The following is a 13,038-nucleotide window of genomic DNA, read 5'->3' as shown; positions in this document are numbered from 1 at the left end:
TCAGAAATGTGTTAAGGCAGTGGCTGTAGGTTCCTGCAGTCACTATGAGTTCTTTCTACAGCGAGTTCCAGCTGTGTGATGTGATGGAAATTTGCTGGGCCTTTTTTTTTTTTTTCATCCTCACTTGCTTAGTGCTTCAGTCATCTCGGGAACAGCCTGAAGAGAAAACAGTGTATGATATTTTTAATTGGCATTTTCCATATTGTGGCAGTATAAAATTATTTCTATTCTGCATCATTAACATCAAGCATGCTGGTGCTCACTCTATAAATGATCACACTGAGTTTTGTTAAGACAGCAGCAGCCTGCAAGTCTACAGATGCAAGCTTGAAAACTAAATGTGGAGCATGATTACAAGGACACCATCTGGCCAATTTATCAACATGCTGATAATGCCAGCCATGTACTTTTAAAGTCAAATACCAAAGTTTATTTTGTCATAAGTAAGTGCAAGATGATTCAAATGAAACTTCTTTTGTGTTGAGCAACTTCAGTACTGGATTATCAGTCACTGCTTGAGTTGGTCCAAGGTATCAACTGTCCATTTGGGGGAAAAAGTAGTCTACTAGCCTTTCACAGACAGTATTGGACTCCAGTCTTAGGAGTAGTGAGCCAGTAGTGTTGGCACAACTAAGTGCCAGCTTAATGCAGAAAAGCAACTAAGCATGAAAAAGGTCTGGCACGTAGGAGCTGAATATAAAACTCAGGTAACCTCTTGAGTAACTAATCATAACTATTTATGCCTTATGAGATGCTAATGTGTTTCTCCCTCAGCAGCAAACCCCTGCCACAACTCCCCTCTGATTAATTCAAAAGCTTAATAATTCAACAGTTGCACATTTCCATGAGGTCATTAGGTGGAATAAGGCATTGTGCAAAATTTATCAATGAGAAAGCAAATGTTCTATTCTGACTGACACTTTGGGCTATTTGCAATTAAAACAATGACAGGCAGAAGGTGTATGAGTGTTGACCCGGCCGCCCTGCTTGCTTTTTTACTAATGGAAGATCGTAGTGAAAATACTGCAGCAATATCAGCCCCAGACACTCACCTTGAAAAGATCGGCAACCAAGCCATAGTCAGCTACCTGAAAAATGGGAGCTTCTGGGTCCTTGTTGATTGCTACAATAGTCTGTATAAAAAAAGATTTTTAAAAAATGATTAGCACTCATACACACACACACACACACACACACACACACACAAAAAGAACAAGTATGAACAATTAACAAAATGCTAAGCCAAAGAGCAATCAACACAGAATATTATAGAAATGTGGTGTTTTATGACAACACAAACAGTTGGCTAATGTTAAACAACACAGAAAAATACTTTGTAGGATGTAAATTAAAATGTCACACGTTCTTAGTAGCAAGGAGAAACTTGCTTTTGCAAATTCTGCCAAATGTCTGACTAAACTCAGGAGAGTTCAGGCTACCTACAGTTTTCATAAAACCTACACTGCAAGTGGCACAAAATAGAAAACAGTTGGAAAAGGAAGGAGCAGCTTTACCTTGCTATCTTTCATTCCAGCCAGATGTTGAATAGCTCCAGAGATACCGACGGCAATGTACAACTCCTATGGATGTCAACAAAAGATAACCAGTGTTACTTATAGTATACATCAGAACTACTGTACACCATAGGTGACTGATGTTATAATGACCACTGGTGTGTAACCTTTCAGAAGGTAATAAAAGAAAAATAAAAAAATAAAAAACTAGACCACGACAGTAACAGTAGTTTTTATTTTATATATTAGCAGTTTATAAAGCATGAGAATATAAAACCTGATAAAGATGATCTATGTGTGATTTTACCATTTTAAACTAAGAGACCAAATTTTATTCTGTGGGGTTCAGCCAATATAATGGTAAAATACTTTTAAACAGTATCTCTGGATCAATATTATCAATAAATACATACCTGGAATTAATAATTTAATGGTGAAAAGGACATCGCTATAGTGGGAACTGATCAGAAACCAAACCAAACTGTTAGCCAATCTGTCTGACAGCTTTGATTACAGTGAAAAACTCAGACATAACCACTGTTCAAACACTTAACTCTGATGTTTTAAGCAGAATTTTGTAAAATTCAATTGTATTTAAATTGGCAAAGAAGAAATTGTATTTTATATGCAAACGTGAAGCAAATAACACACTAAAATTTTTTACACTAATAGGGTAAAGCAACAAACGAGATTTAAATTATATTTAATTAATTTAGTCAATTCAACATCATAACGTTTGAACAATTAAATTTGGACAGTTTGGCCTGATCTCCAGCAGACATTCACTGCACTCTGCTTGACTGCATCAGCTAAATCAGTTAGGGCCCTAAATGTACCATCAAGTACATTTTTGCAGAGCCTAATGTGTGGATAATCATAGCTGGGGTAACCGGCTGTATCACATAATGGGAAGTTAACCTTTTTAAAAGGGCAGAGCCGACAACCTTCTATTAAATCTGCAAGCATGCAGTGTAAAGGCTGAAAGTAATTTTTCACAAACTCAACAGATATGTCCACGGGTACGACGAATAAGTTTCATCGTCTGCCTTTGAACATGTTCTGGAATGTAATTATTTAAATTATTTTATATAACATTGAAAAACTTATTCTCCTGTTGTGAGTTACAGGTAAGTATAAAAGTAAGTATAAAAAGTATCATTTACCGGTGCTACAATCTTGCCTGTCTGTCCAACCTGCATGTCATTAGGGACAAACCCAGCATCCACCGCAGCTCGGGATGCACCAACTGGAAGAATATTTAAGAAACCAATTAACATTTAATACTATAAATTAATAAATTAAACAACCTATGTTTCTGTATCACCTGCAGCATTCAGTTTGTCAGCAAGGTCATACAGTAGCTTGAAGTTTTCTCCACTTTTCAACCCCCTTCCTAAAAAAATACAAAACAAAACAAAAAACAGCACCATTAATCTTCTTTCATAAACAAAAACTCATGTTACTATTAAAACCCCAAACCATGGTAATCATAATACCAAATATACAAGAAAAATCTCACTCACGTAAGTAATTTTTAACAAAGAACACAAATAGAAGGAATGGTGAATCCTACCTCCTGACACCACAACCTTAGCACTTGTCAACTCTGGACGGTCACTCTTTGTCAGACTCTGTTCCAACCACTCTGAAATTCCAGTGGGAGAAGAGGGAGCCACTGCAGATCAGGAGAGAAACTTGCAGTGACAAATAGTTTGTAAAGGTACAATATACTGTACTGTTGTATACTGCTGTAACATTTCTCAGATTGTGCTTTGCAGAATATTTACTGTACCATTTTCCGATGTGGCGTTTCCTCCCTCTGTTGAAGCTGCTTCAAAAGATGTCCCTCTGACTGTAAATACCTTGACTGACTCATTACATTTCACTGTGCTAAGAGCATTTCCTATAAAAGAAAAATATATTTGAAAAGCATCAGTACCATCAGTACAGATGATGTAACATCTTGGTATGGAATGCATCAAATCCAGGTAAGAGGAGTCAGATTTTATTATGAGAAGATGAAGAAAAGGAATGTCAAACTTGTAATATAATAACTGGATTACCTGCATAAATGGTTCTAACGAAAGTGTCTGGAGACTTGATCTCAATAATATCTGAAACTGGTGCAACATCCAACTTAGCAGCCACCCTGGGAAGGAGGTTCTGCAGAAAAAATGGTGAGTAAGCTGAGAAATATGCATCAATAATTCTTTTATACATTTGAAGTATCAAGACAAAGAAATAGTAGCATTTACAGTGGTGCTAGAAAGTTTTAAGCCCTTGAGATTGACTGTAGTCAACAAAATTACAAATAATTAACCTACAACTAATTAACCTAGTCCTACAACTAGATATAGGGAGCCTGCTAAAACAAATTAGACGAAAACTTACATTTATTCACTGAGGAGAAGTAACCAGTCTTAAATATTTATGTGGTTAAAGTATGTGACTGTCCAGGATTATCAATATTTAAAGGGGAAATTAGAGTCAGGTGTTTTAATCAATAGGATAAGAATCAGTTACAATTCTGTGAGGGTCTGTCTTATTTAAAGAGAAGATGATTCTGGGTCTTCATCTGTAAAGTTTGAGCTTGACAACACTGGCTCGTAGAAGTGAATCCTGTCTCAAACAACGGAAATTTCAGCAGACCTTAGAAAAGAGCTGTACATGCTTATCAGGACGAAAAAAGTTACAAATTATGTTCTATAGAGTTTGAAGTCCACCAGTTGAGAGTCAGAAAGACCATAAAATGGAGAACATTCAACACCGATTTGATTGAGAACCATTATGTTCTTTGAATTGTGAGTTTTACAATCCATTTCTATACATAAATGTTAAAGAAATCCATCTGTGAAAGAAATCCATCTGTGAAATGAAGCTCAAAAGAAAGTGGTACATACAGCAATACAACAATGTCATAAATGTACAGTATATAGATCCCTCTTGTATACCCCTTACCTTTCCAAATGCAGATGCACCAGCACAGATGTGGGTGAAACTAAACTGCTTTTGTGTTGCCAAGATGAGTGGAGTCAACTCCTCTGAGGAAAAAGATGGAGGCAATTTTTTAAAATCAGAAACCCCAAAAAATAACCCCTCTTCTTCTGTTGCGACTGCAAAGATGCCTTTTGGCAACTCAAGCAAAACATCCAACAGTGAACATGTGGGACTAAATAACAAATCAGGTTTTTGCTAAAAATAAAAGAGAAGCATATTCAGTATATATTCGATCTGTGAGTAAAACCTAAATCACTAATTTGTGTCACATACCTGGTAAGGAACCTTTGTAAGAATCATGTTGAGCCACCAGGACTTTCTTTACACCCTGTACTTTGCTGATTTGTTCCACAACCTGGAAAGATATTTGATGTATGTAAGGTTTGGTGTTATACACTATTACACACAAATGAGGGGGGCGAAGCAATAAAAACATCTCTTAATATAATGTGCCACCCACTATGAGCTCACAAGGTTTGGGGTAACAAGGTTTCTAGTAGAATTATTACTTTTCTGACAGTTTCAGCAAAAAGTAATAAATTATAAAATTATAACCTTCATGAAAGAGCTGTTATATTGGATTGCATTAGATTGCACAGGTATATCTAATAGAGTGGCCAGTGAGAGCATATTCATGTATATCTGCAACTACATTTATCTACCTTCTATGTATTTTACTACTATTATGTTAATTCAGTAAACTATAATTATAATAACATCTAAATAATATCACAAACATGCGATGGTTGATTATCCCTTAGGAAGGTCCATTTCAAAAGTCTTGCTTACCTTTGCACAGTCTGTTCCAGCAACTAGACATGACACCTCTCCACCCAGCTTACTGGCAGCAGTGATGGCGTTGAGTGTAATAGGGGTCAACTTGTCATTGTTGTGCTCTGCAACCACCAAGGTGCTTTGAAACCTTTGGAGGAAACCAGTCTGTAAGAGAAAAAGTCAACATCTGAGTTTGCAGTGTACAATTACCGCATTTGATAATGCTTGTCATATTTTAGATAACTCACAGGGGACGCTTACATTATTTATGGTTATTTGTATGAGTAGAAAATTGAGTAGTACAAATGCCCAATGCATTAATATTGAAAAGACTCTTTCTAACCCCAACTCTAATATAGATATTGCATGCTGATAAATTGATAATTGACAAACCTATTATAAGGGATGTAAAGAGTAATGGAAGTAAAAGCACTGCCGTTTTAAAAGACATTTTACAGATTTTCTGACTAAAATTACTTTGGCACAAATATACTCAAATCATTTATCATTTGAATTTTTTAACACTAACCATACAGATCTATTTCAGTACTGTTCATCAAATGTAATGATAATGCAATATTAATTGTACGGATTTATCATACTATCATACTAGAACCTAGAATTCAAAAGCAGCCTGGCCATGCAATCTCCAATAACCTTTGCCATTGTGAATAAATCAAGTAAATATTATCGGAAAATTAGCTTCACACCTAATACATAGTGGGCAGCAATCCTCATTTTAGCTAAGCTAAAGAATCAGTTCCATCTGCTTCATCTGGACGTCAATTATCAAAGGTCATTCAGATAAAGTCAAACTAACAAAGTAAACGCTATATATGACATGCTATATATTAATTTGGTATTGACTACTACACGTCTTGGAGCAGATCAATACTTTTGGTAACAACAATTTTCGTAACTTGCTTGACGTTAACCGGTTTCATAACCACTTGGCTAGCTATGCTAACACAAGCTAGCTGTTGCGTAAAAACTACAACTGTTATATTTATACAGCTGTATCCCGTTGTATATACAAATTAAATTCTAGATTAGCTCAAGCAACACTGTTACAGGTCTTAATTATAAATAGTAGGGCGGTGTGACAGACCCGCACGACTTCCACTGGATCACTAGCGTTAACGTTGTGTCTGAATTAGCTAGCAAGCTATCAGCCACTGCAAAAACAAGGCAGACTGCGAAAGTGTCTCTCGTTTTCAGTACGTGAAAACAAATCAGTACGACTTGCCAGTTGCTATGTCATAACTCTCAACTTAACTCACACTCTTACCAAGTGTTTGAGGCTCGTTTTGTTGAAAGCTCTGTTCATCTTGGACCAGTGTGGCTGCCTGCTCCTCTGAGTCGCTGCAGAGACGAAAACTGTGCCAAAGGTCAGTTGACGGTTCCGGCGAGTTCTCGCGAGATTAAACGAACATCGACAACTTCCGGCCCCCTCTGTCAAAGTCAAAGCCAAAGAAAGAAAATATATTTTTTAAATTAAGCTATTAAAGTTAATCAATACGTAATTGTTATAATTTTATAAATATTAACAAATATAAATAAACTGCAACATTTGAAAATAAGTCAAAATATTTTTCAATTAAAAAAAAAGGTTACATCAAGTAATGTCAATACACTGTGCTGGTTAAATAGCTTCAAAATCCTGAAAGTGTTATTTTAGGATGAAACCTCTTTCTCGGACATCTATAGGCCTATTTGCTGAAATATTAAAAGCTTGCATGAAATGTTTCTGGACTCTTAGTATACTACATTTGATTGATTAAAGCACTTTGGCTGCGTTTTGCCTACGACAGAAGAAATGGAAAGGGTGAAGACAAATGTAGGCTAAATATGGGAATATAGTATGGATTCAAGGCATTAAGGTTCTGTCATCATGTGAAATTAAACAACATGTGTAATGTTTGGTATCACAGTTTAAAGCAGTATGTCTAAAACAAACAGAATCTGCCATCGGTTCCTTCACGTTTATTCATTTATTTGTGTCCGATCATCAAAACCTGTTGTCAATCCACCCACCAGAGAAAAGATGTATTTTAAAGTTGACAACTGTTAATTGAGCGCTCTGTGGATCAACATCTCAAACCTGGCATATGTGAGATTTCACCCAGCAGAGGGCGCTCTACAGCGAGACCACTGAGAATAGAGAGTAAAAAAAGTAATAATCACTTAAATTAAACTGAAGCTCACGTTATAATTTCATAGTTTTTACAATAAACAGTCAGATTGAACAAACAATCAGTATAATAAAAAAATAATAATAACAATGAGAAGAAGAAAATGAAGAAGTAGAATAAACGTCATAAAGTTTCTTTGTCTTTTTACATTTCAGCTCTGCATTTTGGAGGAAGTACAAATTAAATATGATACATTTAGTCCGCAACAAAACAAATCTCAAAGCATAACTGAAACACAATAAGGCATTTGACAAGGATAACCTAACCATAAACTACACTTCTTCAAAGTCCATACATATTGAGGAAATGATAAATGTGATAAATGATGAAAATATAAAAAAGCAGGAATCTGACACAAAAGACAAAGAATGACCAAAGCACAAACTCTCAAATAAAATCAACAATAAAATGTGTTCATTTAAGAACTAGAGATGTTCTGGGACAAAATGAAAAAAGATACAGCAACAGTCTGTCACAGTCAGTCTAAGAAGCCAATAGAAAAGAGAGCAGGGGTCTAGGAGTAGATTTGCATGGCACCCTCTTCCCGGACCCACAGAGGTCCAGGTTTGCAGACGTCACTGGTCGAGGATCTTCGTTTTCTCTCCACCTCTCGGTGGAGGAATACAAGTTTATCATCCAGCCAGGGACGGGACGGTCTCCTCTGCCGCTCCTCTCCTCCATCTGCAGGCTTCCACTGGGCTATTTCTCCTGTATGGTGGATATCCTGCTCAGTACTTCTTTTCTGGATGATATGGGGGATCATTCAAAAAGTAAGATACTCCTCTCTGTACTCCTGTCTGACCATTGCGTAGATTTGTTTGGAGCTTTTACTTTTTCTTTTATATACTGAACAGCGTGTCTCTTGCATTTTAACTTTACGCGCAGTAGGCTATATTTTTAATTGCAAATGAGAAAATGCAACTCGTTGGAATTATCACCAGACACTTCATAACCACTTTAATAATCGTATAATGTCCTTATATATATTTACTTTATGTCTGTTGTGTTCATGCGTTTAAAGTAGTAACCCACCCCGTGCCGTGGGTTACATGGGGATATTTTTAGCTCTTGTGGTCTCATTATAATTCAGTAATATTCTTGGAAGGACCATCAGGTTTGTAGTGATAAGTGCATGAGATCGTCTCTTTAAACTTGAAGGGGTTTAACGGGGATGTCACTGGGGGTTACAACGAGCACACACTGTGTTCCATTAATGAATTCCCCCCTTCACACAGAGAAGTCGGGAATCGCAATGTGTGTGGGCTGTGGAAGTCAGATACACGATCAGTACATCCTGAGAGTCTCCCCGGACTTGGAGTGGCATGCAGCCTGCCTCAAGTGTGCAGAGTGCAGCCAGTACCTGGACGAGACCTGCACTTGCTTCGTTCGGGACGGGAAGACATACTGTAAAAGGGATTATGCAAGGTAGGGGGGAGTTTTCAGTTCGCCTGTTATCTGGATTTGTTTTACTTTTCTAAAGTGTAGAGGGCCCGAGTCAGGCTGTTCAAAAGAAAGATGTGGATAGAAGCAGCTGAGGTTGGATCGAATCATATAATCATACAGTCAAAGTGCGTAAAAACGTGTTGCATTGGTGCTGCAGGCATTCTGTTTTTTAACATTAGTTTCCCTCGTAGATACATTTGATCCTTTTATCAATTCAGCTTTTTTTTTGTGCTCCAGTGGACTGGAACATGAACCGAGATCAACATCACCACCGTTTAATCCAAACACCTTTAGACAAAATGCATGAAACCAACAGACATCCGCGCTCCTTTGCAGGTTATTTGGCATCAAATGTGCCAAATGCAACACGGGCTTCTGCAGCAGCGACTTGGTGATGAGAGCCAGGGACAATGTGTATCACATGGAGTGTTTTCGGTGCTCGGTGTGCAGCCGACACCTCCTGCCGGGAGACGAGTTCTCCCTGCGGGACGACGAGCTGCTGTGTCGAGCAGACCACGGTTTGCTGGTGGAGCGGGCCTCGTCCAGGAGCCCGCACAGCCCGGGGAGCATTCACAGCAGACCGCTGCACATTTCAGGTAGAAGGATTATTCCTACCATGATTTAATATTGATCATTAAAAATATATTATTATGATTATTGTTATTATAACAACCATATTTTTATGAATGTATAGTCTATAATTGTGCAGTGGCCTCACATCCTACAAAATTAGATATTTCTAGTTCCTAATATTTCCAAAAATTGTAGCATGACCTTAAATCCACAGGCTGTGTGTTTGTTTGTTTGTTTGTTTTCTAATTTCATTTTTGTAATTTATCCTATTAAATATACATTTGTTTGTGATCTATTTAGAACGAATAAATAAAATAAGGATCTAAATTCATTTTCCATCTTGTTCAGACCCGGTTTCTGTCCGGCACCCTCCTCATCACCGGAACCACGTTCACAAGCAGTCCGAGAAGACCACCCGAGTCCGGACTGTGCTGAACGAAAAGCAGCTCCACACTCTGCGGACCTGCTACAACGCCAATCCGAGGCCGGACGCCCTGATGAAGGAGCAGCTGGTGGAGATGACCGGCCTGAGCCCCAGGGTCATCCGAGTCTGGTTTCAGAACAAGCGCTGCAAAGACAAGAAGAAGTCTATCCTGATAAAGCAGCTTCAACAGCAGCAGCACACCGACAAAACTGTAAGATGTGTTTTAATAACTGCGGAAAGATTATTTATTAAGCAATTCGATGTTTTTAAGGCTGCCTGTTAAATTCTTACAAGCACAAAGCATCTTGTGCAGCCTGGCTGTTATTTCCTCTTTTGCACAGTAACTTACTATGATTCAAAACGAATTTATTCCTCTGTTAATATAAAAAAAACACAAACAGGAACAAACTGTGTGAATCAGTGTGAATGAGCAGCCAAATGATGTTAAAACGATCAACAAAGAAATAATAAAATGCCAACAGCCTACTACTTAGGAAAATGACACCACTAAAACAGATCAGATCAATGTGATATTAGAGAAAAGCTGACAACATAAACAGCACTTGGTCAGCCGATCAATTTAAATAAAAAAAATGATCTTTAATGCAGGAATAATATCAGTACAGAGACCACAAAACTGTTATTTCCTTCTCTTCCACTTAGATTTAGCTGATTTATTTACAGGGTCCACCATTTATTTTTCCACAAATGAGAAAATAACCGTAAATTAAATAATAGAATTGTTTTTTTGTGTGGACTATTTGACAGAATTAAACCCGCTTCATCGGACTTCAAAATTATTATTACGCATTTTCCAAATCAGCAATTTGTTAATGATAATAAAGTTCAATGCTCAGCAGTGTCTAGTTTGTTGTCTCGCAAAATTATGGGCTGTTGCTTCTTCACAATTAAAAATAAATCAAAGAAGAAAAGTCATTATTGACTCTGCAATCATAACTGTTTACATGAATGCTTTTCGTTGCTCCTGTAGAATCTGCAGGGCCTGACAGGCACACCTCTGGTGGCAGGCAGCCCCATCCGCCACGACAACACCGTGCAGGGGAATCCTGTGGAGGTGCAAACCTACCAGCCACCGTGGAAAACCCTCAGCGACTTTGCCCTGCAGAGCGACCTGGACCAACCCGCCTTCCAGCAACTGGTAGGGTTATTTATTATCCTTAAAGTAGTCTAAATGATATAAAAATCCCAAAAAGCCTGAGGGGGAGAGAGAAAAGACACGTTTCCTAAACTGTATTTGTAATGAGAGACACTCATTAAAAAATCTATCTGTCTTTTAATTATCCATCTATTTATTTTATATATGTCCAAAAGACGCAGGAGCAAACCAGCTGATGCTTGAGCAAATCTGTTTCTCGGCCCCCACGTGGAGTCACTTGATCTGCTGATGGGGTCTCGAGTGATTCAGAGAATGGATATGATGATGTGTTTCATGTGTTTCTAATAGATGGGGTCTGAAAAATAAACGCACTGATTCTTTAGATTCTCTACATCCAATCAGAGCTTCACGCTGCTGAAAAGCGCCAGAGACGCACTGAGCGTGACTCCCTGTGTTTTCTCCCCGCAGGTGTCTTTCTCTGAATCGGGCTCTCTGGGAAACTCCTCGGGGAGCGATGTCACCTCTCTGTCGTCGCAGCTCCCGGACACCCCGAACAGTATGGTCCCGAGTCCCGTCGACACGTGAGGAGGCCCCGATGTCCGCTTGAACCCCCCTCCGAGTGCGCGACGCGACCCGTGCCCTCCGCAGGGACGCGCAAAGACCTGCGGTGACACTGAATAAAGGATCAGGATGGATTATGTTCGAGGATACACCGAGGTCCCGATTGGAGTACTGCTGGTCTGACTGCTCCCTTTACATTTAGACGTTTTTAGCTGACTGATTTTCTTGAGGACACTTCGGGTGGAGGCAGAGCTGCTGATGGACGTTGTGATGGCTTCTAGTATAGTGACACTTTGACTTCTACATGATGCCAATGGCTCAACTGGACATGACGCGAGGGGGAACATGTTGTGGGATTCAAACGTGTACTGGACGCCCATGCTCACAGTAGGCCTGTGTTGATCAGGAAAATCCAAACTGTGTAGATGTGCATGATTTCTACTAAGTTTCCTGTAAATTAATGAAACTAATGAGAGACGCGCGTTGTTGGCGTCTTCTCCTGAAAATAAGTTATTGCTATTATTTATTATGAGGACGAACATAGCCGATCGTATCAATAAACATAGGTGTAACTGATCATTGCATGCAAAATCCATTTGTTCTGCAAACCTTCAGACGAATCTCTATCATATAGTCGACAAAATAAATCAGTTCCAAGTTTAATGGAGACGCATCTGCTGCCTGACGCATGCTTCGATCTTGTGGAGCTCCACTGTTTAACTCAAACACTTTAAAACAGGATCATTAATTAAATGTAAAAATGAAAAACACAAACAGACATAAGCTATTTGCACAACAGACAACTGTTCCCTGTGCCATAAGTTTGGGTGCTCTTCTCTGTCAGTGACCTGTTAACAAAAGCCTCAGGTAGCGGCCTATAGGAGAGTTAGAAACCCTGCTCATATTTAGACCTGCTCAGTTTCTCAGCCGACTGGATCAGTGACTGATGGATTACAACATATTATTAACCATTTGCCCCATCTGTCATAGGTCACTGAATCACACACAATAGGTTCATGCCCCCGTTTGAGTCGGCTCTTCGTGTGATGTTATTATTATGACTTCCAAATACATCGGGCTTGCACATTGTTATAGTGATAAAACGATAAAAAAAAAAAAGTCTTATTTAAACAAATGCAAGTGCCATTCCAACCTGAGGCCCATAACCACAGGTCTAGACAGAGGACAGGCAGCGGCGGCCCCTTATCTGCATCTGGCATCACCTGCAAAGGATACACTGCAAGGACCCACAACAAAACGCGCACCCGCGCAGCGCTGAGGGGACTCCCAGCCCGTGAACGCATCCTGGCGTGTCTTGAGTTTATTTTCATTCCAGTAGGAATCCTGAACGGCAAATAGCCGCTGGACAAGAGAGCATGCAGGTCAAGCCGGGACTGACACACTACACCTCAACAATTTGTTGGGGAGGATCGGCTTTTATCA

At 38.9% G+C, this 13,038-nt stretch overlaps 2 protein-coding genes across 3 annotated transcripts; one reads left to right on the top strand and one right to left on the bottom strand.

Annotated features, from left to right (window-relative positions):
• Positions 1-116: 116 nt before the first annotated feature.
• On the bottom strand, positions 117-6,678 carry etfa (electron transfer flavoprotein subunit alpha). Its single transcript, XM_026365031.1, has 12 exons — positions 6,574-6,678; positions 5,301-5,450; positions 4,785-4,866; positions 4,473-4,555; positions 3,578-3,677; positions 3,307-3,417; positions 3,088-3,189; positions 2,839-2,907; positions 2,678-2,760; positions 1,515-1,580; positions 1,053-1,133; positions 117-156 (listed from the first exon to the last, which is right to left on the bottom strand). The coding sequence occupies exons 1-12, from the start codon at positions 6,610-6,612 to the stop codon at positions 121-123; spliced, it is 1,002 nt and encodes a 333-aa protein (XP_026220816.1). The 5' UTR covers positions 6,613-6,678; the 3' UTR covers positions 117-120.
• Positions 6,679-8,131: 1,453 nt separating this feature from the next.
• isl2a (ISL LIM homeobox 2a) lies at positions 8,132-12,171 on the top strand. Of its 2 annotated transcripts, none has more exons than XM_026366017.1 (6): positions 8,132-8,247; positions 8,713-8,902; positions 9,257-9,516; positions 9,842-10,128; positions 10,909-11,076; positions 11,503-12,171. In XM_026366017.1, exons 1-6 carry the CDS (start codon positions 8,190-8,192, stop codon positions 11,617-11,619), a joined length of 1,080 nt encoding a protein of 359 aa, XP_026221802.1. In that variant the 5' UTR covers positions 8,132-8,189; the 3' UTR covers positions 11,620-12,171. The 2 variants fall into 2 exon arrangements, with proteins under 2 accessions (XP_026221802.1, XP_026221804.1); XM_026366019.1 differs by having other exon boundaries at positions 8,161-8,247; positions 8,718-8,902.
• Positions 12,172-13,038: the final 867 nt, after the last annotated feature.

Source organism: Anabas testudineus, chromosome 6, assembly GCF_900324465.2.
Source record: "Anabas testudineus chromosome 6, fAnaTes1.2, whole genome shotgun sequence".
Lineage (NCBI taxonomy): Eukaryota > Metazoa > Chordata > Actinopteri > Anabantiformes > Anabantidae > Anabas > Anabas testudineus.
The sequence above is the reverse complement of the archived record's forward strand: the minus strand, read 5'-3'. Positions and strand labels throughout refer to the sequence as shown.

Bases quoted from the DNA above. Each gene is read 5' to 3' on its own strand.
- isl2a (XM_026366017.1), top strand. From the start codon at position 8,190: ATGGTGGATATCCTGCTCAGTACTTCTTTTCTGGATGATATGGGGGAT. The intron at 10,129-10,908 runs GTAAGATGTGTT...TTGCTCCTGTAG, and splicing joins AGCAGCACACCGACAAAACT to AATCTGCAGGGCCTGACAGG. The intron at 11,077-11,502 runs GTAGGGTTATTT...TTCTCCCCGCAG, and splicing joins AACCCGCCTTCCAGCAACTG to GTGTCTTTCTCTGAATCGGG.
- etfa (XM_026365031.1), bottom strand. From the start codon at position 6,612: ATGAACAGAGCTTTCAACAAAACGAGCCTCAAACACTTG. The intron at 5,451-6,573 runs GTAAGAGTGTGA...TTTCTCTTACAG, and splicing joins AAACGAGCCTCAAACACTTG to ACTGGTTTCCTCCAAAGGTT. The intron at 3,190-3,306 runs GTACAGTAAATA...CCTGATCTGCAG, and splicing joins AAACGCCACATCGGAAAATG to TGGCTCCCTCTTCTCCCACT.